Here is a 27,526-nt window from a genome sequence, read left to right on the forward strand (position 1 = left end):
GAGAGTGCGCTGCAAATAGAGTCGCCTGAGTACAACTCGCTGAATAAGTAGATCCATCGCTCGGAACTTACACGAAGTATATCATCCCGTCAGTAAACAGAGTCTGCGTCACGGCTGTAATCATGGTCCGGTTGTTGCGAGTGAGTGTTGGTCGTGTGATCCTCCATGTCACTGTTAAGACGATCAAGTCGCTTGCCATTGCACATAGTCGAGGCACGATGTTGCCTAATCGGGACCAAGAGGGAATTCAGCTTCCATATATGCCGAGATAGATCAAAAGCATACGACGCACCACTGCAAGAGTATCGATAATCAGTACTCAGTACTAGGGGATACAGGGGAAAGAAAAGCTACTCACACTAAGCTTTGTGTGCGAGTAGTGTTTACAACGAACAATGCGTTTGTACACGAATGAAAAGGGTCGGCATCACTTGTCGTTGTCTTTGGGTCTGCGAAGAAGAACTAAAATGCGTACACGACATCAGTGGTGGCACAAATCATCACAAGTGAACGGCGACTCACCAAAGAAATGAATGGATCAACTAACGAGAGTGCGAGGACCGTGCAAAACGTCCACTTATTGTGCTTAGTGAGCGCGAAGGCTCGTAGCGCGGTGAACACTTCCAACGTCATCAGACTCAGGTTGCGGCGATATGAAAGTGTATCAACAGACCTGCAGCTCCCGTGAGCACCACCACATCGGTCGCTGCGGCCACGCGAAGAATCGCGCTGCAACTACAGACGGGAAGGCCATGAGGCAAACACACAAAAAGTACGCATACCGTACGCACCTCTGCACGACAGCAGTCAGTGAACGCTCACGCGAATGACGAGTTCACAAACACTTACGATCGTCGTTTTCCAGGGAAATGGCGTTAGGAAGACAAGTAGAACGATGGCGCCTGCCAAGCCCATGTACCTGATCGTCAGGAAGAGGAGTGACGAGCTCGAGAGCGGTCGGGACCAGACATAGCGAACTTCCCTCGAGAGCGTGAGGCAATAGTCGAACAAAAAGAAGACTGCAAGCAAGATCAGTACCTGAATTCTGTGAAAAGGCGAATCCTGTGATCGCTGGATGTCTTACCTGATGCTGCGGCGATCTGGTACCCAACTCCGTCAATATTGGCAAGCAGCTCGAGACTCCTTTAAATATGTCAGAGTCCACTACAACCAAAGCAAAGGACGCAAGATCTCACCTGGTACTCATGTACGAACCTTCAAGCACGAGTGTCCAGCACGCCGACGAGATGGTGGAGGTACGAGACTGGTACTAGTCCCAACGCGCTGGTCGCGCGGGGCACACATTGGGTGACCACCTGAATGGGAACTTTTGCAGGGTCGCTGTGCGGTTACATCCGCGTGATGCTGCGGTCGCCGAGTTGCTGTAATCGCTCAGGGACTACACAGCCGAGAAGCTAGGGCACACGCGCTTTTGATTGTTGCCGATGAGCTCCCCCTTTCATCAAAATCCTAGTAAATTTGTAGTAAATAGCACGACGCTAGACAACACATGGATACCCGCCTCACAGGATGTGGTGGTGATTATCAGATAATCAGATATTATGAATGCAACTGGAGGAGCAGGAGACAAGAGAGGCCCAAATTAGTTGGCAGCCGACAGCAATTAAATCAGGACCAACCCTGCGTCGAGTGTTTGCCGCATATTGGAGGCTCTGACAGCGCCATCAAACATGTTGGTGGTCAGTATGTGAAGCGCAGTGATCCGCAACAATCAGCTCTCACCTCCGCTTTGAGACCATCGACAACCTCGAAAGCGTGTTGCTTGAATGAACTCGGATGTATGCAAAACAAGTGACGTGGGGGTAAAAGCGACATGGTACATAAATGCGATATCGATACAAGGAATGAGCAAGATCCAGATGTGGGCATTCATGTGCGAGTCCGAGAGGGTAACGACGAAGATGGACTACAACGGAGACAGTCCTTGGGCAATTCGTTCGAGCGCCATGATGGCGTCCTCACGACTCATGTTGTTGAGCACCTGTGCGGCGGTCGGAACAACAGAGTCCTCAGACCCCATTGTGGCGTGCACAATAAGACGCGCGACGACTTCGCCCTGAGTCACGATGGTATCAGGAAAATGTCAGGACAGCAAGCGAAAATCGTACGCACCACTTCCACCATGCACGCGACCACGATGAGCCTGCGATTACCATCTGTCAGACAAAAAAAAAGAGGGAGTATACGCAACATGGACACGCACCAGATAATGATCCAAGTGATTCGATCCATCGCGTTGTTGTTTAGGTGATCATGAATCGCACTAAGCTGAGCGTCGAACGTTGGCTTGTCTCTTAATCATCGGACAAGTATGCACCACTCACCAGATCCTCGGCGACTGCGATCTTCTCGTTCAAAACCTGAACCCTCGGCTCAATCTCCATATACTCCCGCACCGCGTCGTATAGAGCCTTGAGGCTAGCTTCGTCCCAGAACAGCTCCGGTACGTCAAGCACGTTGCTCACGAGGTTGATGTCGCGACGAAGAGTAAAGAGACGGCCAGTGAGCTTGAGCGCCTCCTTGCGGGGGATTGCGAGAACGCCTGTTGCAGCGAGCTGAGCGGGGATGGAGCGCGTACGGGGGGAGGAAAGGATCCGGTGGGCCATGGTCTCGTAGTGGGCAAGGAGAGTCGACTGGGCCAGCGCGTGTGCAACTGACAGTTGAAGGAGGTGGGAATGGGTCTTGAATGCTGCATATATGCGGCCCGTTGAGCGACGAGCCTAGAGAAATCCGTACCTCACTCACTAAAGAAGTCGTTGTATATGCGGGGAAACGCAATGTTCGGTTCATGCTTCATTGGGTGGAAGAGGTCAGAACTTGACCTATCATAGACACTAGCTCTGCTCACCGCATAGTGGAACGCTTCGACTTCCCAGTCGTCGAAAGGGATCTTCCGCACCATGTTCAGGCCAGCTTCCACATCCTCGAGGATGCTCAACTCTTGATCTTCCCGCATTCCGAAGAAAACGACCACGCCATACTGGAAGAAAATCGCCTCCGCGAAGTTCTGCTCGTCTGTTGTGATGGTACGCCGGGGGGTCTTCCGAGGCCGTCCAAAATTCTGTCTTCGGGGCGCTATGATCACCGGATGACTGTCTTCTGGGCTGAGAAAGGGAGCACCATCCTGTGAGCGGGCGATCTGACCGACTTCTGAGACCACCCCCGGGCCTTCAGGCGTTGGTGCCGACGGACGATGGGTCATGGTCTCCGGTGAAGTAGAGGGAATGAACCCGTCTATACCTGGGGAAGTGGAGGGGTCTAGTGAGGCAAAATAGCCACCTTGGTAGCCCTCGTCTTCCGCTTCTGAGAGACCAGAGCTAGGATCCTCGTTTCCAGGCGAAGTGGGAGGCGCAGACGACCGAATATTGGATCCAGGGCCATAGCCGGGAAGAAGGGGGAGATGATACATCTACCACAGTCGTTGAAGTCAAAGTCTCAGCGAACACAGAGTACGCCGCTCACCACATACATGGCTTCATCGAACACGCGAGGCTTGACGTTGTGCTCGCGCTTCAAGAAGCTGGCGAGGAGTTTCATTTTGAAGCTCTCTGCGACACAGTACGCCGTGATGCGTCTGAACCCTGCCTTCTCGCGCTGGTCTTTGTTCATCCGCTCTCCCGCGCTCTTGTGCTCCCGCAGCCCCTGGTCTGTCTCGTATCCGTGCAGCGCTTCTTCATCGTCGTCCGCGTCCAGTGGAGGAGGCTTGGTTTGTGGCGCGGAGGGAAGAACAACAAGCTTCTGGGTGGTCTTGGATGTCCGTTGTGTCTTTGCTGCGCCGGTGACCGGGTTCGTCAGCGGTACGCCCGACAGGGATGGGCGACGGGTGAGCTGGCGGACATGGCTCGTGGCGGACGTTGTGCGGGTCGGACGAGTGCGGAACGTTGGTGAGGGGACTGCCGGGGGACGGGGCGCCTGAGGGCTCGACATGGACTGTGGCGTTCTTCGCTGACGGCTGGCAGATGCGAGAGAGAGAGAGAGAGCAGGAGCAGGAGGAAGAGCAGGAGGAAGAAGCAAGAGTTCTTCGACCAACACCCTCCAACACCGTACCTCCGGTTTCAACGCAGGCGGGCGCCACGGCCCGGATCGGGCGGAAGGCGCACTGCAGGACGCTCGGAACTCGTTTAAATCTCACTGAATCATCAAACAGCAATCTCATTCTCCGACCAGCTCACGAGCTTCCGAGAGCTCTGCGATATACCCCGTCTTCGAACGTCGTCGGGCCATTGAAGGCTCGGTGGACTGGGGGTAGACGACGCTTGTACATTCTCGGCCTCTCCAAAAAGCGATCCCGAACGAGAGGCTGCACTGAGCAACGCGCATACCGCAAGCCTATTTCACAGAGGTGGAACGTTAGGAGGAATTTCGCGCAGTCAAGACTAGAGAGGAAGAGCCTGCTCGCGTCGCGGTCAGGTACGTAGACCCTGGCATGCAGTGTCATAACTTCACGCCGATGGCGGCGCAGTGGGCGTCCATGGTGAGCTTGACGCGGCCACGAATGCAGATACACGCAGGTCGGGGTGATGGAGCTGTGCCACCCTGTCTTTAGTGGTCTCGTTCTCAGTTGACCAATCTCGATATATCCTAAAATACATCCGATTTGGTGAGTCTGTTTTTACATATACAACCGATACAATAGAGACGGAGATGAGCAGGGAGCCAGGAGGAAGTCGCGTAGGGAAATGGGAGAGCGTATGGCGTGCCGTGTGCGTACATGCGAAGTAAGTACCAGACTTGGTGCAGCGCGCCAGTGACGAGCACGCGCCGAAGCTCGGATAGCGATCGAAATTCGAATCGACCACATCAGCTACAGAGCACATCCGGTTTTGTGTCGTCCCATATCTCATTCCATCTGACTCGGCTTAGTCTGGAGCTCGTAGTTGTAGTCGGGCTCGTTGCTACAGGCGCTCTCGCTGTCTTCCGCATCGTGCCAGGTGACGCCCGCGTCGAAAACGCCTTGAGAGAGACTGGTCACGCTGAAACCGCCGCCGACGTTTCGGTACGCCGGGGCCGGGTGCGACGGCCTCAAGTGACTGGGAGCGGTCGGGCCAGGTTCCAGGCGCGAGCCGTCGCTCGCCTCGAACAAATCGAGGATGAAGCGGCAGGTCAAGATCACCGACGTGCTGCACCGGAAGATCATCAGCAGATATCGCGGAGCGGGACGGCGGTAAAAACGCACGTGCTCATCGTACCCATGAGATCGAGCAAGAGCTGGAAAGGTGACATCAGCTTTGAGCTTTGATGGAGGCATGAAACGCTTGAAGCGCAGTGTTACCTCGACGTTGGTGACGAAAACAAGGTTCAAGAGGTTGCAGACGAGGAGCGCACTGGATGCATCATGGGTGAACGACGAGGACAGACGCGGAAGGGACGTACGCGAAGTATGCGACACCTGAAACGCAGTGGATGGTCAATGTACGGAGTCACTGACCTACAACGACGTAGTTACCATTCTGAAACAGAGCCGTCGTGAGGCCGAATCTCCGGCGTGAGCTTCCTCTACGCGGTCCTGCGTACTTCCATGTCAAAATAAGAACGATAAGGTCGCAAACAACCCCGCAGGAACGCCCGACGATTATCGCTGTTTATTGTCAAGTCAAGAGGCTCTGCCGAGGGAGGAAAGCGACAACGGACCACTGTAAAAGGAAGTTTAGCGCAAGCTTGATTTACGATACGCCTAGCCCGCTGACTTGCGGAGGGATAGAAACTGCGAGAAGTCCACGTCGCAGACGGTATCCAGGTTGTAGGGCCCTGGGTCGTAGGTGGCCCTATTCTTGACCGCTGCATACTGAGCGAAGCCCAGGGTTGAGTTTGATGCAGTCAAGCGGAAGGAAGGATGACAGTGCTCACAATCGAGGGAACGGCGTTCGCAGACCCTAGCACTAAAACGAGGAGGGCGATGGAGTTGCGCCGGCACAACGCGTACGCTCGCAACGCCGAAAACACTACGGCATACTGTCATCAGTCATTGGAAGAACTCGGCCTTCGACCCGAGAACCCACAAGCGGAGCCCATGATAATGATAGCACCCATCACAGAAAATGCCACTGTGATCCCGTTACAACTGCAGGGCGGTAGCGCAGATTAGTGTGTGCAGTGCGAAGGAGCCGAGGTGGGAAAAAGCGCAGCCGGGTGCGTACTTCTGCCAGGTCAAGGGGGTCAGAGGTGTCTAGCATCTGTCGGTGCTCAGGAAGGCTCTCACTGATGATGATTTGCCGGGCCAAGGGAAGAAATTGACGAACATGAGCATGTTGGACGTCAATGAGGAGTAGCGTATGGCGATATAGATCACGCCTGCACTCGCGATCTTCTTCCTCCAGACGTACTGCACCTCGCGATCAATGTTGAGGATGTGGTCGTACGTCATTACGGCTGGGTTGAAGGTGAAAAGGCATCAGACAATTCAACTTCGTACTTCAGGTGTCGCCTACTGAGAGCTCCGACCACCGCCCATTTGTTCTGAAGACTGTTCCACGTGTGTGAGCACGCTAGCTCGCGGTACCATCAACGGCTACGTACGGCGGTTGACTTCCCATAGCTGCGACCGATGTTGAAGAGACAGAGTATCTACCAGGATGTGAGCATAGGTGCAACTTAGGAATACAGGGCAGGACTCGCCAATTCCTCAAGCTTGTCGTGGGGGATGGAAGGGGGAGGTTGACGGGTGCGGACGTTGTCTCCGCCGGGATATCTGGGAACGGGGAGGACCTAAACGACTGCCAGCTAGCCCCTGATTAGTCCCTAACTGCCCATGGTCAGGCGTACGATCGATCCAACGTTTCAGTTGGCCTTCGTAATTGACTGCTGCCTTACGCTATGCTAGTTCGAGGCGGCGGCGTGAGCCTGGACCTCGCTAGATTCCATGGCGGTTGACTCACTTGCGGAAGGAAACCACTGAGGAGGTGGAGGCCGTACTATCCCAGAGGTTGCTTGGACCTGGCCAGTTGTATATGGCCCAGCTTGAATCGCCCCGTACCCAGGCATCAATTGTCGGACGCGAACGGTGCCAGAGCGAAGACGGGTTTGCGGTGGCATGGCATAGGCGGACGAGACCTCGACGGACCAACGAACGCACTGGGTGGTGGCGTCTAGCGGGGACCGTAAGAGAGCGTTAGTACCCCTGTGAGATAACTATCAACAGGCCTAGGGGCGCACGGCCAGCGCGAACTCCGAGGCTCATCGACATGATGGCGGAGTTGCATTGGCGGCACAGGGACCGCGGAGATACTTATAGCTGAACTATGTTACAAGTTGTTCAATTACCACACGTGAGACATCAGACAAATGCGACGCCGAAACCTCAGTCAGAATTGCTTCGAGTACAGGTTGAACATGTCCGCGAGGCGGCCGTACGTGACGCGCGTGAGCTCCAGACGCTTGAGGAAGTCCTTTGAAACGAACATTGTTCAGAAACACGCGTGACGTCCAGAATCTCGACACGCAGTACGTACCGCGCTGGCCTTCTCGCAGGTATCCTCCTTGACACCCTCGGTTTCGCCACCTTGAACGCCGACGGACAGCTCGAGGTCGGTCCGCAGCTGGATGATGTCGGACTTGAGCTGGTGGACGCGCGTTGCTCGTCAGATACAACCACTCAAGAATACGAAGAACAACGTACAATTTGCCAGATGCCCGCGATGGCCTCGGACTTGATCGCGACATGGTTGATGCGCTCCGTCGTCTCCGGAAGAGAGTCCTGAAACTGCTTCAGGGACGACTGCTGCCCCTTGACCTCCTTCAACATCTGCTGACGCTCCTGGTACACACGTTCTGTTTCTGAAATGATGCCGATGAGACGACGACGGTGCGATCCGAGCCAGAGGACGGACCTTCATACCGGTGGTTAAGCACCGTTATCTCGGCCTTCTTGTTCAGTTTATCCAGCACCCGGTTCTTGAAACCGCAGAGGGTGAGGCACAGAAATACCGCACATCCGAAGGAACTCACAAAGACACGCCTGGTAAAGCGAGGACTGACAGCTGAAAAAGCGCCAACGGCAGCCTTCACACCTCTCGCGAGCACTCCGCCTGTCGCCTTTGTAAACGCCTGAATCTGCGAAGATGAACATGAGCGATTGCCAAGCATTCAAGAAACGAATCGTTGGGCGTACCTCTTGTTCAATTCTAGGTATCGCGATTTGCGAAGCACGAAATCCAAGCGCGATTAATCCAGATGGCTCATACGCGGCGAAAGGCTGCGGAGTACGCACTGCAAGAGCTTGTCCCCGAGTGTCCGGACGTGCTTCTTGGCCACTCGCAGCTCGCTGTTCAACTGGGTTCCGGCGGCCTGCATCGCGTCCTCGAGCGTAATGCCGAAGGTGCGGACGTCCTTTGCGAGCGCGACGAAGCTCATGCGTGACTGCTGAGCTTCGGTCTCCTTGACCTTGATGATCTGCAACGGCGGCATCAGCGTAACGAGCAGGGCGTCGATTAAGTGTCCCACCTCCAAGAAGTTGTGTAATCTCTTGTTGAGATCGTCGACGTCGTCACCGATCTTGACGTTGGCCAAAATGACCTCGGAGTACACTGCACATCGAAGGGTACGTTAGTCCCGTCCGAGCGAGCGCAAGGCGTCATGCTACGCACTTCTGAGAACGGAGACTCCCACGGCCGCGACGTCGCGGCTCCACGACAAGCTCTGCTCGAACCTCTGAGACAAAGGGAGTGCCGGTCAGCACAGGTATACGCGCCGTTGAAGCGCGCATATACGCACATCTGAGAAAGCGCTCCAGGTAGGAGCCAACCGCGCCGGCTGTCCTTTTGCGTCCTTGTTGAAGCCGGCGGCGTCAAACGCGGCGACCTCGCGCGCGACCGCGGTGAAGCCAGCGCGAATCTCGCGCGTCGTGTCACCAAGCGCAGCGATCTCGGACCCCATGTCCTCCGAAATCGAGGTGTCCTTGAGGCCTTCCATGAAGGCCTCGGATGCAGCGGCACGGACCTCGGGGTCGGAGAGCGACTCTTCGAGGTGGAGGCGGTACGCTTCGACCTCCTCTTGGGGGACGGTGGACGAGATGGTGAGGGACATGGCGGGGGAATGGGACGGTGGGGGTTGATGCGGCGAGAGACGGGGCTGAAGAGTTGGAGCATCTGGGCGCAAGGATTATATGTCGCGCAAGGGTGGTCGGAGGAGAGACCGTGACGAGCGAGCGCACTTGGACACGCCGGGGACGCCGAACAGGGCGTTCCAGTCGCTCTTTCTGTGCTCGTGAAAGTGGCTTCGAGTTCGGGCCCGGTTCGCACGTTGCCGTTCCTTCGCGGCGAGTTCATGGCCCGTCAGACACCCGGGGTCCTGATGGCCGACAACATGGAAGATGTCGGCGGAATGTGGCACGTCCAGGGGTATCTGCATGTATGTTCGGCCTGGAGTCAGACATGACTGTATGCGGGTCGGGAGTCGAGCAGAGAGTTGTGAGAGAGCAAGGAGCGCCGGGAGGTCTCAGCAAATCGGGCGCCGCCTGTGCTGGTGCCATCCGGTGTCACCCGAGGCCACCCGAGGCCGCTCCTTGCTGCGTTCGGCGGCTCGGTCCTCGCGAGAGTGTCTGCTCACTAGCACTCCTGTCTTCCGCGCGAGCGTGTGCTCGATAGCCGAACATGCTCTTAGCTTAACTCCACCGAGCTCGCGATCGCTACCTCTGGGCTGCAACTGCTGCCAGACGCCGGACACTGGCCACGGACAATTGCAAGTTCGCCTCCGTGTGGCCGATATCCCTGACGTCAATGCGCGTAGCGGCCCCAGCCTGCGAGCCTTCCACCCCCGCTCGTCTTTGTCCCAGTGCGAACTCGAAGTCTCTCTCTCCTTCCAACGCACCATGGCCCCACCTCCCTCTGCACATTTCCAGGAGCTCGCGCACGAGGCTCTGAGCTTGAGCCGCCTCCTCCCCAGCTTTGAAAGGAAAATCGCCGAGATTGACGCGATCCTGGCGAGCGAAAAGCACGCCAGGCAGTGGGCTCAAGCCAATGACGTGAGCTTTCGGCTGAACAAGCACCCCACTCCCTCTAACGACCTTTCACGCAGGCATACTCCAAGTTGATCATCGACTCGGAGGTCGCTGCGAGCCGCTTCGTTGCGTTTCTGAAATGTACGGCATCGTTCAAATCGGCATTTGGCGTCGTTGATCTCATCTCCCCGCAGTCTACCTTGTCATCGGCGGCGACAGGGCTCATGCCTCCGTAGACGAGAGAATCTCAACGCTGTCGATGGATGCCGAGGTACTGTTGTCTCCGGTGTCTGTCGATGCATCCGTCTCTAACTGCATTCTCGTCAGAGTTTGGAGTCGATGTACACCACCGGCAACTTCTCCACCGAAGCAGATGCGATATCCAAGTCCTTCGGCGCCATCACGACCGACCTGCAGCACATCATCAGCGACATTATGAGACAAGACGCCGAGAGCGCGCGCCATCAATCCGAGAGCAGCCCCACCGAGTGAGTCGCAGTTCAAGCATGCTTCGGTGCTGGGTTGACACCGCTGTGAGCAGTTCCATCCAGGCGTCCACGCGCGGTGTACAAGGGAAAGGGCTCCTGAGTTCTTGGTTCAGCAGTATGCGCCAATCCGAAGCCTCTACGCAGCTTGAGGAACCGCACGCGCCACTCCAGCGTACGGGCGCGAGTCATGCCGAGTCTCTGCGCGATCTCGCGCACGAGGTCGCGCAGGGCGTTGACGAGGTGTGCAGCGTGCTCAAGAAGCATGCATCGCTTTTCAACGCGGTATTCGACAAGCCGATATCCAAGGTACGTTGAGGCTCTGCGTGCCGGTGCACACGATCGCTGAAGACTCTCGAAGCTCGCAAAGGAAATACAGGACCGCATCGCGGCGCTCAAGGCCGAAAAGAACGGCGTTACTCAGGTGCGCTCTCGATGAGTGACCTGAGTTACAGGAAGGGGCTGACAGCGTCTTACGGCAGGCTGAGCAGTATCGACACTATTCGGCGCAGGAACGCGCCAAGGAGGCGGTTCCGTACTGGACGGAGCTTGCTGCGCTTTACGACGTCTACTCCAAGACAAACAAGTTCTAGTGTCTGTGACATATCCGGTGGCATGCGAGTTCGCGTTGCGATGCACCTGTGCATTGTAATGACGGAGGGTACTCTCTTTCTATGTTTTCCCTCTCTCCACGCTTTGCGCATTTGAGTCCATCCGTGCTCCCGGCTTCGCAAGTCGTTTCATTGGTTTATGCCGCTGCCGAGTACGCCTGTGCCGCACGCAGCCGCCTTCGGCGTTTAATATAGGCGCACGGACTTTTGGATCCAGCGCGGCACCAGCCGCAGTGACGACGACGAGGGTGGCGTGTTCAACAAGGCCGTGAATTAAGAGGAGGACAGCGGGCATGAGCCGACGACGGCGGGCACGGGAGTCCTCCGGCTCGGGCCCGACGTGGGCTGAGGCAGGCGGGCGAGCCGCACGCCCGGCGAGCCTACAGCGGGGCCCAGCTGGACCGAACACGAAATGAGTCTCATAGAAGCCTACTAGAAGCAGCACCGGCCTTGCGCCACGACTCGCCGCCGGCCGGGACACCCTCACCCCTCCTCCTCTCTCGCCGCCCAGCAACGGCGAGCACGGTTCTTTGCGGCCCCTAAACTTCAACGCGCACCTCCGAAGACCTCGGTTCGGCGCAACAGGACATGTCGAGAGCGCATATAAGGCCCCCGCACGATGAGCGACAGAGCCTCCCAGTCGTCGCCCTCTGCTCAGTCTCTTTGCTACAGGACCCTCCCGTCGTCCTCCCTGCTCCGCTAGTCGCTTGCTTCCACGATGCGGCCTCTGCACTATTTCCTCCTTCCCCTCCTGCTCTCCGCGCTCTCCCTCGCTTCTCCCCCGGGATACATGAGCATCCCCAAGTTCGGATCTTCGCCCACCGTGAAGCTCGACGAGGCGACGGTCACCGGCGTCAGGGGCAACAACGTCGAAAAGTTCCTCGGTATCCCATTCGCCGCGGCCCCGTGAGTCTCCTGCGGTGCATGCCTCTTCCCAGACGCTCATTCCGATCCTCTAGTCGTTTCGACCTGCCGCAGCCAATCGAGGCATACACCAAGTCGTTCACGGCTACCAAGTACGGCCCGGCGTGCCCCCAGCAAGCCATCACGCTCCCACTCCTCTTCGCCAAGCTCGATAAGTGGAACGTCGTCCGGCAGATCGTCGACAAGGTCTACACGGCGCTTGTTTTGAAGGAGACCAGTGAGGACTGTGCGTCTCTCGAGCTCTGTCCCCCGCGTACTAGGCGCGCTCACGTCAGTCCCGTCAGGTCTCTCGCTGAACGTCATCGCTCCTCGCGGGGCCGAGAAAGGCGACAACCTCCCCGTGCTCGCAGTGAGTCTTCGCATGGTCGTAACGGAATAGCAGCTCAGCAGCTCATCACACGTGTTGGTCGTTTAGTGGATCTTCGGAGGTGACCCCCTTTGCCACAAGATTTGTGCCTGTTCTGACGAGATGCCCTTACACGCATAGGTGGCTTCGAGATAGGGGGTTCTAGCCAGTGAGTAGCAATGTATGCGCGACAGTGCACCTTTCTAATATGTGTATGCTAGATACGACGGGACCTTCATCGTGCAGCAGTCGCTGGAGATCAACAACCCCGTCATCTTCGTCAGCATGAACTACAGGTGCGCTGATTTCTTTCATGGTAGTATATGCATACTGACTTGACGTCGTCGACAGAGTATCTGGTGAGCGCCGGTCCACGCGGGTACAATGCACTCCTGCTCAGATTTGGCGTCCTACACAGCATACGGGTTCCTGGCCGGCAAGGAGGTCAAAGACGCTCATGTGGGGAACCTCGGCCTGCGGGATCGTGAGTTGCTCGGCGTCGATATGTGGCATGTGACTGACGATCAAGAGCAGAGCGTGCGGCACTCGAGTGGATTCAAAAGTACATCCAAGCGTTCGGCGGAGATCCGAAAAAAGTCACCATGTGCGTTCATCCATCTAAGCCATCACCTTCCATTCTCAGGCATGCCCCACAGCTGGGGACAGAGCGCAGGGGCGATATCCGCGTCTCTCCATATGCTTGGTAGCGGCGACCGCAACCGAAATCTCTTCCGCGGCGCGATCATGCAGAGCGGTGCGCCTATCCCCGTCGGGGACATCAAGAACGGTCAGAACGACTACAACACGCTTGTGAAGGACACTCGCTGCTCCAAAGCCACGGATACGTTGCAATGTCTGCGCAACGTTCCATTCGAGGCTCTCAAGCGTGCTGTCGACAATTCTCCCTCCTTCATGACACATCAGGTGCGCGCCACCCTGATATACCTTCCACCTATGCATGTAACAATCTCTCGATCAGTCCCTGAACCTCGCATGGCTTCCACGCGTAGATGGAGACTTCCTTGAGGACGAACCGCAGAAGATGGTGGCGGAAGGACGCGTCCTCGATTTACCGATGATATCAGGGGTGAGCATTACTCTTGATATCCGTCGGGTACTCGTGCTGAGCACCAACAGAGCTGCGAGGACGAAGGCTCAGTATTCTCCCTGGCATCGCGCAGCTTGGTTGCAACAGACGAAGACGCGCTCCAATACATCCGCTCCACCTACATGCCACATGCCACCAGGCACGAGATGGACCGTCTCTTCGAGCTATATCCCATGATGGACGTCACGCGCAGGAACCGGCGACAGCGCGGGGTGTCGTCCATAGTATTCCCGCAGCAGTTCCAGCGCATCGCAGCCATCCAGGGCGACCTCGTCTTCCAAGCGCCCCGCCGCTTCTTCCTCAAGCACCGTTCTGGAGAGCAGCCCACGTGGGCCTACCGCAGTACGTCCGCGTCGCCTTCCGCCAGGGACCTCCGACCGCGACGAAGCTGACCGAGTCCACTGTCTGCTAGTGAGCCGCACGTTCACCACCATGCCCAACCTCGGCGCCTTCCACGGCTCCGACCTGGTCGACCTCTTCCCGTGGACCCAGCGGCGGATCCTGTCGGGCAACGTCGGCGGCGGCTACCTTGCGACCTACAGCGACCTCGCGCCGTACTTCATCCACTTCGCCGCGGAGCTCGACCCCAACTCGCCGGTGAGGGACATCGCGAAGTGGTACCCTTACACCCCCGAGCTGCGCCGCATGCTCACCTTCCACGACGACGGGATTGAGCCGATCACGACGAGGGACGACTACCGGTCTGACGCGATGGAGTTCATGACGGTGTTGTCGCGCAAGTACCCGATGTAGGCTGGTGTTGGTTGCGGAGGAGCGGGGGAGGAGGGGTCGCGAACACGGACGGGCTTGGACGTTCTAGAAGTCACTCGGCGATGTACATTATCTCGGTCTCTCATAAGTTTGAGCGAACTGCCGCTGGCTTCCACGCGTGAGGCTTCGCATCGCCTTCTAAGCAGTCATTTTGTGGCGACAAACAACCGCAAACATCACAACGACGCTTTGATAAGATACCTGCACTTTGGGATCTAACCGGCAGACACATTCTAAACGTTCATGAATTCGATACGAGAGGGTGCACATCCGATTTATGTCGTTCCGGGTTTGTTTGTTTGCTTGTTTACTCATGCTAAATCCCTTACTGTGGGACCGTCATTGTCCTTTGGTGACCGCGCAATAGCCTTTTGGTGGCACGGTTCTGTGAACCACTCCCGATTTGCTTCAAACTTGGTATCTAGGTATATATACTCATTGTCGTTCTATGATTGTCATGACGTCATATGGCTACCGTGTCTTCGGAGCAGTCATCTTGTGGTAACAAACAACCACAAACATCACCATGACTCTTCTGAGACACATGGATAGCTTCGAGATCTAAATCACAGGCACGCTCTACATGCTCACGAATCCGATCTGAAAGCGTGCACATCCGGTGTTTGTCGTTCCGGGTTCATAGGCTGGAGCTCGAAGCCGCATTCGTCTTTCTTACTCCAGTCGCTCTCGCTCTCTTCTGTACTGCCCCAACTGACATCCGCGCCGAAAATTCCTGCAGAAGCGCCAGTCGCGCTGACGCCGCCGACGTGTGCGAACGCAAGCGAGCGCGAGCGCACCATGGCCGAGAGGTGTAATGTCGGGACAGTGCCGAAGCGCGCCCTCGCGCTCGCTTCGAATAAGTCGAGGATGAAACGGCAGGTCAAGACCACCGTCATGCTGCACCGGGAGTTCGTCAGCAGGGATAACGTAGCGGGATAACAGAAGACGCACGCGGTGAGCGCCCCGATGAGATTGAACAATAGCTGGTTGAAAGGTGGCATTAGCTTCGAACTCTGGCAGTGAAGGCATCAAGCGCATGGGGCGCAGCGTTACCTGCACATCGTTGATGAATGCGAGGTTAATGATGTTTCCAACGAGGAGTGCACTGTCGGAAGTATGATGTGTGTGCGAAACGCGGAAGGGAGGGACCTATGGCTTACGCGAAGTAGGCGACGCCATTTTGAAAGAACGCCGCGGTAATTCTCAGCCCCTGCTGTGCGTTTCCTCTACGCGGACCCGTATGCATACATGTCAAGATCAGAACGATAAGGTCGCTCAGAATCCCGCAGGAACGCCCGAGGATGATCGCTGTGCGGTATCAAGTCAAGAGATGTCTACCGAGGAAGAAAAGCGCTAACGGACCCCTGTAGAAGTGGGCGATTAGCTCGAGCGTGGTTCACGATACACCTAGCCTACTCACTCGCGGAAGAACTCGAAATGTGAGAAATCCGCGTTGCACAAGGTGAGCATGTTGTGGGGTCCTGGGTCGTAGGTGGACCGAGTCTTGATCGCTGCGTACTAGGCGAAGCCCAGGGTCGAATTCGACACATTCAAGTGGAAAAAGAATGAGAGTGCTCACAAGCGAGGGGACGGCGTTCCCACACCCCAGCACTAAAATGCAGAAAGTGAGGGGTTTCCATTGGCACAGCGCGTGCGCTCGCAGCGACGAGAACACTGCAGCATACCGCGATTATTCATTGTCGAATCTCAGCTCTCAACTCAAGAACCCACCCGCGCCGGATATGAGTATGACGGTGACCAATAAAGAAAAACACAGTGTGATTGCGTTGCAGCTGCGAGACGGTAGCGCAGATTAGCGTGTGCACTGCAAAAGAGCCGGGACGCGAATAGGTGCGGTCAGGTGCGTACATCTGCATGGCAAGAGCGTCAGAGGCGTCTAGTCTTTGTCAGGTCTCATGAAAACCCTCACTGGTGATGATTTGCCCGGCCAAGGGAAGCAATCGAGGAAGCCGAGGATGATGGTGACCAATGAGGAGCAACGTATGACGACATAGATCGCGCCTGCACTCGTCATCTTTCTGCTCCAGACATACTGAATCTCTGTATTGAGTGTGAGGAAGTAGTCGTAGGTGACGGCTGAGAACAAAAGAATGGATCAGGCAATCCAACTTCGTACTCCACGTGTACCACTTACCGATGGCTGCGACCACCGCCCATTTGCTCGCGAGACTATCTCGCGTACGTTAGTATGCGAGCTCGTGGTACCATCTTGCAACGGCTGGTACGTACGCGCCGATAGCGATTTGGCGTTCCATAGCTGCGACCAGCGTCGAAGAGATGTTTGAGATCAAGCTGGGGCTGCGAAGCAGGGCACAGGCGTCGAGTACTCAGTATGGCAGGGACGAAGAACCAGAGTGTTCTTATACATGAAGTTACGTATACCCGAAACGCTTCGGGTAGTGCGGGCGAGTTAGTCTGTGAAAATTTCCTCATGAAGGCGGCGCCGCGGAGAAGGGTGTCGCTGTGTAAAATATTAAGTATGCCGATATCCGCATCCTCGTGGCACGTCACCGAATTCGAAATCCGGTTGAGCGGTGCGAAGGTGTAGAGCAGAGCCGTGACACGCACTGCAGCGGTCTGAAGTGAACGTTGATCAATGCACATATAAACAATACGACTTGAGACACTGCATGGCTAAACGCACAAGGCTGGTGCGCAGGAGAATCCGAGTGTTGCGGTGTCCATGAGAGGATGATCCGTGAAGTTGTGGTGAGAATCTAGTACATCCGGTGACAGACAGGTGAAAGCACCGGGACGACGGACGTGCCTTCAAACGTTGACTATCCTCCATTTAGACGAGCAAGTAGCAGTCAGGTGAAATGTTACGAGGCCCCTGGCTGTCATCTCTGTCCATCGTCGCCGTTGCGGAGCGGCCCGGAGAGGGTTGTGGTCCAAGCTGAGTAAGTCAGCCGCGGAACATAGGCGCCCATGGCCTTCGGCCTTGCTGAGCCGCCTGCTCTTTTGGCTAGCGCGTCTTCGGGCGCACCTGAAAATCCGAGTTCGCTCTCAGTGTTCGGTCTCTGTGCATGCCGACGACAAGCTCCAGCACTCGGGTGCGCGAAAACTGGGACGAGCGGGACGAGCAGGAGGGCCCGGCGATCTAGCGCGGGGGATGGGGGTGGTACAATGTGATTATGTCCATGGAGCGGCAGCTTGCAGTGTGAGTGCCGTCGACTCTGGTCGCCGGACGGCTCGCCCGCGACCCATTTACTTCCGCGTGCGGTGCCCAGGCGCTGCGGGTGGTCGAGCGAGCGCGGACGGACGCCGTCTCGGGATCTCCTTCTTCATGCGGGTGTGTCACGTTGCGTTTTCCCTCCCCTTATAGCTTGATTGGGACGCGGTAGCAATATGTGCAGTATGTAGAGGGTGGTATGTACGAGAGGGAAGGTTGGGGCACGGAAGGGCGCGAGTCTGTCTAACTTAGGAGGTATGTCTACCGAGGTCTGGCGCGTGGTGAGTGGGCTGTGCCCGCGACAGGGGTGGTGTGTTGTTGTCGGGCCGCCGCGGGATGTCGTCGAGGACGTTGTCGGACCGGTGCTGTGCGCTGGCGTGTTGTTCCAAGTTAACAGGCCGGAGCTCGAAGTCGTAGTCATCCGTGGTGCCGGAGACGCTCTCGCTGTCTTCTGTCCCGCGCCAGCTGACATCCGCGTCGAAAATCCCTCGGGAGGGGCCAGCCGCGGCGAGACCGCCAACGTGTCGGGACGCGAGCAAGCGCGAGGGCACCATACTGGGCATGTCAGAGAGGCGTACTGTGGGGCCAGTGCCGAAGCGCGTCCTCGTGCTCGCTTCGAACAAGTCGAGGATGAAGCGGGAGGTCAACACTGCAGCAGTGCTGCACCGGGGGCTCATAAGCAGAGATAACGGAGCGGAATGGCGAGAAAACCCACCCGGGCAATGCACCGACGAAAGCAGGCGAGATCTGGAAAGGTAACATCAGCTTCGAATTCGGGTGCAGGTATCAAGCGCACAGGTTTACCTGGATGTTGTTGATGAAAGAAAGGGTCAAGACGTTCACCAAGAGGAGGACACTGGACGGGCAGTGTGTGAGCGACGAGAGCAAATGCGGAAGGGACATATGGCTCACACAAAGTATAAAACGCCTACAGTGTCGTGTATGCGTCAATGTACAGACTACAATTACCCAGAAGAACGCAGTTACCATTCTCAAAAAACGCCGTCGTAAGGGTGAACCTCTGGCGTGCGCTTCCTCTCCATGGCCTTGCATGTCTCCACGTCAACGTAAGGACCAGCAAGTCGCAGATAACTCCACAGGAACGTCCGACGATGATCGCTGTTCGATATCAAGTCAAGAGGCGTCTACTGAGGGGGAAAGCGATAACAAACCCCTGTCACGAAAGGAGGTGATTGGCCCAGGCTTCATTCAGGATACACCTAGCCCACTCACGTGCGAAAGGACTTGTGTCGCAAGAAATCCACGATGCACTTGGTGCTGATGTTGTTTGGTCCTGGGATGTGGCGGGAACGAATCTTGGTCGCTCCGTACTGAGAGAAGCCCAGGGTTGAGTCGAACACAGCCAAGTTAAAAAAAGAATGGGGATGCTCACAACCAAGGGGACAGCGTTCGCAGACCCTAGCGCTAACACGAGACAGGAGATGCGTTTGCGTTTGCACAGCGCGTGCGCCCGCAACGACGAAAACACTACGCACACAGTGATCAGTCATTGGCAGAACTCTGCTCCCGACTCAAGAACTCACCCGCGGCACCCACGACAACGACGGCACCCATTACAGAAAATGCCACTGTGGTCCCGTGACACCTGCGGGGCGGGAGCGCGGATCAGTGTGTGCACCGCGAAAGAGCTGAGACGCGAACAGGCGCGGCTGCGTGCGTACATCTGCCACGTTAAGAGCGTCAGAGGTGGCTGGTATCTGTTGGGGCTCGGGAGTCAGGAAGACGCTCACTGCTGATGAATCGCCGGGCCAAGGGAAGAGATTGAGGGAGTTGACGATGTGGGAGGCCAAGGAGGAGTAACGTGTGACGATGTAGATCGCACTTGCACCCGTGAACTTCCCCCTCCAGATGTACCGAATCTCGCGATCAAGTGTGAGGAGGTAGTCGTAGGTGATGAGCGCTGGGAAGGAGGAACGAGGGGTCAGACAGCTCAAATTCGTACTTCGGGTGCACCACCTACTGACGCCTCCAACCGCCGTACACTTATTCTGAAAACTGGCTCGCGCACGCCAGCTCGCGCTAACATTAACAGCTACGTTCGTCGGCTGACTTCCCATAGCTGCGACCGGCGAGTGACTTGAAGAGGTGTTTGAGAGTAAGCTAGGGCTGCAGAGGAGGGGACAGGCGTCAAGTGAGTGCTCTGTATGGCAGCGACCAAGGACCAGGGCGTCCTTATACATGCTCAGACCCTCATGAGGTTACGTACCCGAAACACTTCGCGGGGGCGCGAGCAAGTCAGCCTCGACCAAATTTGGGGATTATTTCATCTCGATGTCGCTGCGGGAACTCCGGTGGGGGATCCGTGCCAACCTGGAGATGAAATGGAACGATGGTCAGAGACTCAGAGTGGAGATAGACGTAGGCTAGCCACTGTGAAGTGAGCATAGCTGATGGCCGCGACCGAGGCCGCGGCGGTGGAACTTGGCGGATGGACGGATGCAGGGAGTCGGATCCGAGTGTTGATAGGGTGGTGGTGACATGGCAGGTGTCGAGAGTGGCCGTCCGAGTGATCCGAGAATGGCAAGTCGTCGCTACCATCGTCCGCTAGGCGGCGCATAAGCGCCAATGGTCTCGGAGTCGGGTGGCCACACCTCGGCCTTTCTTTCAAGGAACCCGCTTGTAGCTCGCCTTCTTCGCCCGTCACCGAATTTGACTGTGCGCGCAGAGCGTGCCAGATGCGCTATTTGAGAGCATGTATAACTCGAGCACGCGTAGAAAGTGGCAACAGAGATGGCTCATTAGTAGTGGGAGGCCAGCGGCCCGGCGAGACCCGGGCACTTACGTACAGTGACCGTGGCGAAAGGCGAGTTGCAAGGAGTACCGTGACTGGCAGGCCCAAAGCCCGGTTAGCACTCCACACAGCCGATCTCCGTCGAGTACGAGCAGGGACGCGTGATCAACCCATCCTCTTCCGTCGCCCGCGCCAGATGAAGAGAACATGGACTCCATCCAGGAGACCGGGGCGTGTCGTTGAAAGAAGTACAGGCTGCTATGGTCTCCTAGCAGGGGCCGTCGAGAGACGGGGACGCCTGTCGAAGAAAAATGAATCAAATCGGTGCATGGTGTGTCGTGGGGGATGACGACGGGGACGCACGAGGCCTGGAAGATAGGGCTCATGGACGAGACCGTAGATGCGCACGATCTGGCCCATGTGCCAGCCGCCGGGGACGCCAGTGTCTATGGTGAGTCACCGTGAGCTTGGCGTAGTCACAATCAGCGAGAGAGCAGCCAGACGATGCCACGATCTCGGATACGCGCAGGTTGGAGAGATGGGAGGGAATGGGAGGTCTTGACGCCGGCGCGCCTGTCTTTTTCGTGACGTCATATGGCTACCGTTGATTCCGGGCAGTCATCTTGTGGTGACAAACAACGACAAACATCACCACGACGGGACACATGCATAGCTTCGAGACCTAGATCACAGGCACACTCTACATGCTCACGAATCCGATCTGGAAGGGTGCGCATCCGATATTTGTCGTTCCGGGTTCACAGGCTGGAGCTCGAAGCCGTGATCGTCTTTCTTACTCCAGTCGCTCTCGCTCTCTTCTGTACTGCCCCAACTGACATCCGCGCCGAAAATTCCCTGGGGGTTTCCATTGGCGCCGAGGCCGCCAACGTGTGGGAACGCAAGGGAGCGCGAGGGCACCATGGCTGAGAGGTGTAATGTCGGGACAGTGCCGAAGCGTCCCCTCGCGCTCGCTTCGAACAAGTCGAGGATGAAGCGGCAGGTCAAGACCACCGTCATGCTGCACCGGGAGTTCATCAGCAGGGATGACGTAGCGGGAAAACGGGAAAACGCACGCAGTGAGCGCCCCGATGAGATTGAACAACAGCTGGTTGAAAGGTAACATCAGCTTCGAACTCTGGCAGTGAAGGCATGAGGCGCATAAGGCGCAGCGTTACCTCCACATTGTTGATGAATGCAAGATTAATGATGTTTCCAATGAGGAGTGCACTGTTGGAAGTATGATGTGTGTGCAAACAGAAAAAACGCGAAAGGGAGGGACCTATGGCTTACGCGAAGTATGCAACACCGTTTTGAAAGAATGCCGTAGTAATTCTCAGCCTCTGCTGTGCAATTCCTCTACGCGGACCTGTATGCATCCATGTCAAGATCAGAACGATAAGGTCGCAGACAACCCCGCAAGAACGCCCGACGATGATCGCTATTCGGCGGTATCAAGTCAAAAGATGTCTACGGAGGAAGAAAAGCGATGACGGACCCCTGTGAAAGTAGGCGATTAGCCCGAGCGTGGTTCACGATACACCTAGCCTACTCACTTGCGGAAGGACTCAAATTGCGAGAAATCCGCGTTACACAAGGTGAGCATGTTGTTGGGTCCTGGGTCGTAGGTGGACCGAGTCTTGATCGCTGCGTACTAGACGAAGCCCAGGGTCGAATTCGACACATTCAAGTGGAAAAAAGGAGAGTGCTCACAAGCGAGGGGACGGCGTTCCCAGACCCCAGCACTAAAATGCAGATAGAGAGGGGTTTGCATTGGCACAGGGCGTGCGCTCGCAGCGACGAGAACACTGCAGCATACCGCGATTATTCATTGTCGAATCTCGGCTCTCAACTCAAGAACCCACCCGCGCCGGATATGAGCATGACGGTGACCAATAAAGAAAAACACAGTGCGATTGCGTTGCAACTGCGAGGCGGTAGCGCAGATTAGTGTGTGCACTGCAAAAGAGCCGAGACGCGAACAGGTGCGGCCAGGTGCATACATCTGCCATGTCAAGAGCGTCAGAGGCGTCTAGTATTTGTGCGGAATGCTCTCACTGGTGATGATTTTCCCGGCCAATGGAAGCAATCGAGGAAGGCGAGGATGATGGTGACCAATGAGGAGTAACGTAGGACGATATAGATCGCGCCTGCACTCGTCATCTTCCTGCTCCAGACGTACTGAATCTCTGTGTTGAGTGTGAGGAAGTAGTCGTAGGTGACGGCTGGGAACGAAAGAATGGATCAGACAATCCAACTTCGTACTCCACGTGTACCACTTACCGATGGCTGCGACCACCGCCCATTTGCTTGAGAGACTATGTCGCGTATGTTAGCATGCGAGCCCGTGGTACCATCTTGCAACAGCTAGGACGTACGCGGTCAGAGCGATTTGACTTTCCATAGCTGCGACCAGCGTCGAAGAGGTGTTTGAGATCAAGCTAGGGCTGCAAAGCAGAGTACAGGCGTCGAGTGCCGAGTATGGCAGCGACGAAGAACCAGAGCGTTCTTATACATGACGTTACGTACCCGAAATGGTTCGGGTGGGGGCGGGCGAGTTAGCCCTCGGAGATCCCCTCATGAAGGCGGCGCCGCGGAGAAGGGTGCCGCTGTGGAAAATATTAAGTATGCCGATGTCCGCTTCCTCCCACGTCACCGAATTCGAAATCCGGTTGAGCGGTGCGAAGGTGTAGAGCAGAGCAGAAACACGCACCACAGCCATCCAAAGTGAACATCAATGCGCACATACACACCGCAACTTGAACCACCGCACGGCTGAACGCACAAGGCTGGTGCGCAGGAGAATCCGAGTGTTGCGGTGCGGGAGAGGATGATCCGTAATGTTGTGACGAGAATCTGCACCCGGTGACAGACGGGCGGGACTACTGACGTGACTATCCTCCGTTGGGAAGAGCAGGTGAATGTTTCCAGGCCCCTGGCTGTCATCCCGGATGTATTTTGTCGGAGGCGGGAGTGACGGCTGGTCGCCGTTGCGTAGTGGGAGGAGAAGGAGGACGCGGGTGATTCCAGCTCACGAGAGTGGAGAGGGTCGTGGTCCAAGCTGAGTAAGTCGGTCCCGGGGCATAAGCGCCGTGCCATGGCCTTGAACCGCCTCAACCGCCTTAGGTTCGGAGCAGTTTCATCTCGACGTCGCCGCAGGAACTCCGGTGGAGGAGTGCCAACCTGGAGATGAAATAAAACGATAGTCAGAGCGGAGAAAGACGTCGGCCAGCCACTGTGAAGTGAACAAAGTCGATGACCGCGAGCGAAGCCGTCGCGCTGGAAGGGCCGATGGACGGATGCAGGGAGTGAAGTTGATAGCGAGGGTGTTGGTGGCATGGCAGGTGCCGAGAGTGATCCGAGAACGGCAAGTCGTCGCTACCACGTGTGTCGACCGCCAGTTGTAAAATGACAATATACGATCGCACCGGTGCCAGACTCGTCCAAACCTTCGATTGAGGTAACGAATACAGCGGTAGTGCGGGTAGAGGTAAGCTGGCGTCCGTGGGACGCGCGTAGAGTACATAAGAGTCCGTATGGTCTCAGATCGCCCGATCTGATGGCCGAAGTTCGGCGAAATACTTCGCCGAAGTCAAGACGCCCGAGCCCTGCTCGCAGCGTGGCCGAAATTCGGCCGGTACGCCGAACTCTGGCACCGAAATCCGGCACGTGCGCGCCCTGCGCGCCCGTACCTTAACATCCTCCTCCTCTGGACCGCAGTGACGGTCCTACTTGCGCTCAACGCTGGGCCCCGACGAGATGGAGATAGCGGAGGGGGACACAGGGGCCGCAGAGGTAGACACGACAGCGCCAGTCGACGAACTCGACGCGATCGGGGGGGTAGCGTCTTCAGCCTTCATCTCCACGTCCGGCGCAGAGGTGTACTGGGGGATGCGTGCGCCGAAATTCGGCGCGCTGCTGCGGGGGATAGTGCCGAGGAATGCAGGGGTGGTGAATTCGGCCAGGGTGGGGATGACGGAGTCCGGCGCGCGAAGGTGAGAGCGCATCGCAGCGGCGAGGTGCTGGAGTTGGCGAACGCGCTGATCGCCTGGACTGAGGCCAAGGAGTGCGAGCCAGGCGGCGATGTGGTGAAGTTCGAGTGCGCGGCAGTCGAAGGGGAAGGCCATATCGGCCGGAAGGATGTCGGGCTTTGCCTGGACGAACTGGCCGAGGTTCACAATGAGGGAGTAGAGGCCCTCGACGGAGAAGAGTTCGATCGCGCCACGGAAGAATGCGGATTCACCGTACTCTTCGGCGACACCAAAGGGAGGCCGGCGCGGCGATGCGATGGCGAGCACAGCAAGCGCGGCGCAGTCATCTGGATGAGGTTCGCAGCGATCTTCGGCGTCGGCGGACTCTTCAGGGAGAGCTCCGTTCGTGTCACGGACGGCCGACGGCCAGAGCATCGGATGGGAGTCCCGAATGTGTGCGGCGATGTGCGACTCGTCGCCTGGGATGATGGTCGGCAGGAGGCAGTTGAGGTGATCGCGCCAGTCGTCCGTCGTGACCGGAATGACGAAAGAAGAGGGAATACGCGGCCGAGTGGGGTCCGAAATGAGAGTGGGGAGCGGCGTATCCATAGAAGGAGCGGCAGGCAGCGGATCCGGTCCGCGCATGGCTTCCAGAGCGTTCGGAGGAAGAGGGATGGTGCCCGTCGCAGGAGGACGGTATCCAACGGAGTTGACTTCGCGAGTGGCCGTCTTGCCCTTGCTGGACAAGCTGATGACGGCCGCCAGTGCGTCGTCGAACGGCATGAGAGCGTCAGTTCGGTCCAGCGAATACGAGCGTACAAGGTACCGCTCGCCTTCGCTGCGCCGAGTTCGGCCTTCAACGTGCTGCTGATAGACCCAGCAGTACGCGCGTTTTGCGTAGTGGTTCGGCGGGCTCTTCGCGAGTGCGGCCATACGCAGGTTCTGCGCCTGAACGGCAGTCACGATGCGGAGTCCGCTCCAAGGGCCTAGGTCCAGACGCTCGAAGTCCCCACTAGAGGGCTTTCCGTGCGTGCTGGCCAGACGCTTCTTGAGGTCGTTCGTCTCCTTCTTCTCGGCGTCAGGTCCCATGTTGCCGGACGTTTTGGCGTCGAGGTAGTAGGAGGCGTAGTTGCGTTCGCTCTCGCTACGTGTGTCCGCTAGAGACACATCGGCGTACCACCGCGACCATGGAGTCTCGGGGTGGCCGGCGAGAGAGGGGTCCGCTTGACCACGAGTTGAGCGAAGTGACGACCTAGTAAGGTCACCGAAATTGTAGTCTGGGTCCGTAATGAGCCTCTCAGGCTGCGCCTGAACAGTCACAGAAGGACCCGTAGGTTGAGGCACAGAGGGCGGCGGGGCCATCACAGCGAATTTCGCTACGGTGACCTTGGCCGTGCTCTTTTCGGCAGACTTCGCAGAGGCCTTTGCAGAAGTTGCAATGGCCGGTGCGAAGTTCGGCCCAGGGGTGCGATTAGGCGCATTTGCAGAAGGTGCCTTGCGCGAAGGACCCGACTCGTACTCAGCGGGACGTTTATTGCCCCGCTCAGTCCGAGCCGAACCGTGGTAGGTGGATGCGCGCGAATTGGAGCGGTCGCTTCGGCGCGCGTTCGAGTAGTACGGCCGGTACTCTCGATCGTGGTGACGTCCGAACCGGCGGCTGTCTTCATCTCGATCGCGCCGATCATTAGAAGATCGTTGGCTCTGCGCGTCCGAGTCTTGGTTCTCCAGCTCGCGGATCCGGGCGGTGATCTGGTTGTTGATAACCTGCAGCGTGTTCGCACGTTCTTCAGAAGCGGCGAGCTGCGTTTTCAGTCGGATGACCTCCTTGTCAAGCTCTTTGCGGGCGCCGACTGCATCGTCGCGAGCGCGCAAAGCGTCATTGCGAGAGTGTTCGGCAGTGGCTAGCTTGGCATTGAGTTCGCCGACTTGCCCCATGAGGGACTGCTGAGTGGTGAGGAACGACTGCGTGACCGTAGTGAGCGGGTCCACGTAGTGTCCGTATGCTGGTGGAGCGAACTGCGGAACTTGAGCAGCAGCAGGGTATCGGCCAGCATGGTAGAATCCGGCGTATTGTCCCGGATACGGCGCAGAAGGGGGCGGCGGCGCACTTACAGCGTTGTGCGCAGCGTCGCGTTGGTAGTCCCCTCCTCCTCCGACCGACGTTGTGAGTAACGCAGGGTCGATCGTGCCGTTCATGGCGACGTCAGGCGGCGCAATTTCGGCGTTTGGAGCCGCATGTGGCGTCGCGATATAATATTGAGTTGAGGCTGGCGGCGGCGGCGCATGGGTCCAGCCGTTCGGCGTGGGCCCCTGCGCATCCGTCGCGATGGGAAGTTGTTGGTATTGGTTCGGTGGGTAGGACATGGTGGGAGCGTGGAAGTGCGAAAGATGCGGGTGAGGCGCAGGCGCGAGCACCAGAGAAGCCCTACTTGAGCTTATCGGGCTGTTAATCTTGCGATCTGCGCCGATCTTCGGATTTTCGGCTTCTCGTTCCCGTTATCTCGGGTTGTAGCGCATGGCTGATGCCCATGGCGCTTACCTCACGGCGTGGCAGGCCCGAAGTGTCCGCTACGCCGAGTAGAGCAAGGTAATCGTCAAGGGCACGCAAGTTTTCGCATTCTGCTAGCTCTTCCCATGTGTGTTCGCCCACGGTCCACCGTACCATGAGTTCTAGCTTATTCCCATCCCAGCGGTGTCCAACAATTTCGTCTACCAGCCATTCCTGGTCATCTGGTACGCCGAAATCGTAGAACCGCTGTGTTTCGCGTGCAGGGAATAAGTGTACGTCGCTAGGTTCGTATTTCCGTAGCAGACTCGCATGAAAGACTGGATGTACCCGCCGTTGCTTAAGTTCGGCGGGCAGATCTAGCCTGTACGTAGAGGTTTCAGGGTGTGCAGATAATATCACAAATGGGCCGACAAATTTCGGCGCCAGTTTGCGTGCACGCCCTTTCGGTAGCGAAAGGTTTTTGGTGGACAAGTAGACCTTGTCACCATGCTCGAGTGATACGTCCTCACGCGACCGGTGCTTGTTCGCTTGGTGCGTGGAGACCACTCGGGCTTCAATGATAGCATCGTGCGCTTGCTCAAGGTTCACTCGGGCACGCTCGACGAAGTCGCGTGCACCCGGGAGAGCCTTTTCAATCGCCGGAAATCGGCTCATCGTCGGAACGTAGCCGTACGTCAGTTCGAACGGCGCAAATCCTGTTGACGCGCTGATGCTTGAGTTGATAGCGAATTCCACTAGGGGGAGTTGATCCGCCCAGTCCGACTGATCAGGCAGCACAATTGAGCGCAGAATTTGAGCAACGCTCCGATTTGCACGCTCAGTTGCACCGTCTGTCTGCGGGTGGAATGACGTAGACATTAATAGCCTGGTACCGAGCATACGGTGTACCTCGCTCCAAAATCGC

At 57.1% G+C, this 27,526-nt stretch overlaps 8 protein-coding genes across 8 annotated transcripts; 2 read left to right on the forward strand and 6 right to left on the reverse strand.

The window, feature by feature from the left end:
* Positions 1–1,927: 1,927 nt before the first annotated feature.
* BXZ73DRAFT_41380 (uncharacterized protein) lies at positions 1,928–3,948 on the reverse strand (the record flags this gene model as incomplete). Its single annotated transcript, XM_048018760.1, has 7 exons — positions 1,928–2,077; positions 2,134–2,164; positions 2,219–2,289; positions 2,346–2,710; positions 2,767–2,812; positions 2,870–3,430; positions 3,484–3,948. The coding sequence occupies 7 exons, from the start codon at positions 3,946–3,948 to the stop codon at positions 1,928–1,930; spliced, it is 1,689 nt and encodes a 562-aa protein (XP_047881148.1).
* Positions 3,949–4,861: 913 nt separating this feature from the next.
* BXZ73DRAFT_74869 (uncharacterized protein) lies at positions 4,862–7,053 on the reverse strand (the record flags this gene model as incomplete). Its single annotated transcript, XM_048022111.1, has 10 exons — positions 4,862–5,141; positions 5,211–5,345; positions 5,395–5,410; positions 5,450–5,517; positions 5,709–5,806; positions 5,869–5,963; positions 6,021–6,082; positions 6,261–6,390; positions 6,538–6,585; positions 6,897–7,053. The coding sequence occupies 10 exons, from the start codon at positions 7,051–7,053 to the stop codon at positions 4,862–4,864; spliced, it is 1,089 nt and encodes a 362-aa protein (XP_047881149.1).
* A 269-nt stretch (positions 7,054–7,322) lies between these two features.
* BXZ73DRAFT_74870 (uncharacterized protein) lies at positions 7,323–9,042 on the reverse strand (the record flags this gene model as incomplete). The annotated part of the gene is made up of 9 exons (XM_048022112.1): positions 7,323–7,406; positions 7,470–7,577; positions 7,637–7,794; positions 7,848–7,911; positions 7,966–8,070; positions 8,129–8,141; positions 8,228–8,543; positions 8,604–8,667; positions 8,731–9,042. 9 exons carry the CDS (start codon positions 9,040–9,042, stop codon positions 7,323–7,325), a joined length of 1,224 nt encoding a protein of 407 aa, XP_047881150.1.
* Positions 9,043–9,826: 784 nt separating this feature from the next.
* Positions 9,827–11,033, forward strand: BXZ73DRAFT_98056 (uncharacterized protein; the record flags this gene model as incomplete). The annotated part of the gene is made up of 7 exons (XM_048027570.1): positions 9,827–9,979; positions 10,033–10,096; positions 10,150–10,226; positions 10,283–10,443; positions 10,497–10,749; positions 10,802–10,864; positions 10,923–11,033. The coding sequence occupies 7 exons, from the start codon at positions 9,827–9,829 to the stop codon at positions 11,031–11,033; spliced, it is 882 nt and encodes a 293-aa protein (XP_047881151.1).
* A 736-nt stretch (positions 11,034–11,769) lies between these two features.
* On the forward strand, positions 11,770–14,182 carry BXZ73DRAFT_98057 (alpha beta-hydrolase; the record flags this gene model as incomplete). The annotated part of the gene is made up of 13 exons (XM_048027571.1): positions 11,770–11,957; positions 12,011–12,201; positions 12,260–12,324; positions 12,391–12,403; positions 12,463–12,490; positions 12,543–12,617; positions 12,673–12,680; positions 12,740–12,805; positions 12,856–12,925; positions 12,978–13,245; positions 13,301–13,408; positions 13,459–13,771; positions 13,842–14,182. 13 exons carry the CDS (start codon positions 11,770–11,772, stop codon positions 14,180–14,182), a joined length of 1,734 nt encoding a protein of 577 aa, XP_047881152.1.
* Positions 14,183–14,787: 605 nt separating this feature from the next.
* Positions 14,788–16,476, reverse strand: BXZ73DRAFT_98058 (uncharacterized protein; the record flags this gene model as incomplete). Its single annotated transcript, XM_048027572.1, has 8 exons — positions 14,788–15,097; positions 15,152–15,183; positions 15,254–15,305; positions 15,361–15,426; positions 15,621–15,718; positions 16,131–16,297; positions 16,356–16,390; positions 16,451–16,476. 8 exons carry the CDS (start codon positions 16,474–16,476, stop codon positions 14,788–14,790), a joined length of 786 nt encoding a protein of 261 aa, XP_047881153.1.
* Positions 16,477–17,641: 1,165 nt separating this feature from the next.
* BXZ73DRAFT_74874 (uncharacterized protein) lies at positions 17,642–19,471 on the reverse strand (the record flags this gene model as incomplete). Its single annotated transcript, XM_048022113.1, has 8 exons — positions 17,642–18,053; positions 18,109–18,140; positions 18,413–18,512; positions 18,627–18,724; positions 18,787–18,818; positions 18,938–18,999; positions 19,056–19,314; positions 19,375–19,471. The coding sequence occupies 8 exons, from the start codon at positions 19,469–19,471 to the stop codon at positions 17,642–17,644; spliced, it is 1,092 nt and encodes a 363-aa protein (XP_047881154.1).
* A 1,382-nt stretch (positions 19,472–20,853) lies between these two features.
* BXZ73DRAFT_74875 (uncharacterized protein) lies at positions 20,854–22,546 on the reverse strand (the record flags this gene model as incomplete). The annotated part of the gene is made up of 10 exons (XM_048022114.1): positions 20,854–21,163; positions 21,219–21,280; positions 21,321–21,372; positions 21,436–21,501; positions 21,699–21,796; positions 21,856–21,887; positions 22,008–22,069; positions 22,325–22,367; positions 22,426–22,460; positions 22,521–22,546. The coding sequence occupies 10 exons, from the start codon at positions 22,544–22,546 to the stop codon at positions 20,854–20,856; spliced, it is 786 nt and encodes a 261-aa protein (XP_047881155.1).
* Between the last annotated feature and the right edge of the window lie 4,980 nt (positions 22,547–27,526).

Source organism: Epithele typhae (assembly GCF_022376455.1).
Source record: "Epithele typhae strain CBS 203.58 chromosome Unknown BXZ73scaffold_6, whole genome shotgun sequence".
Classification (NCBI taxonomy): Eukaryota; Fungi; Basidiomycota; class Agaricomycetes; order Polyporales; family Epitheliaceae; genus Epithele; species Epithele typhae.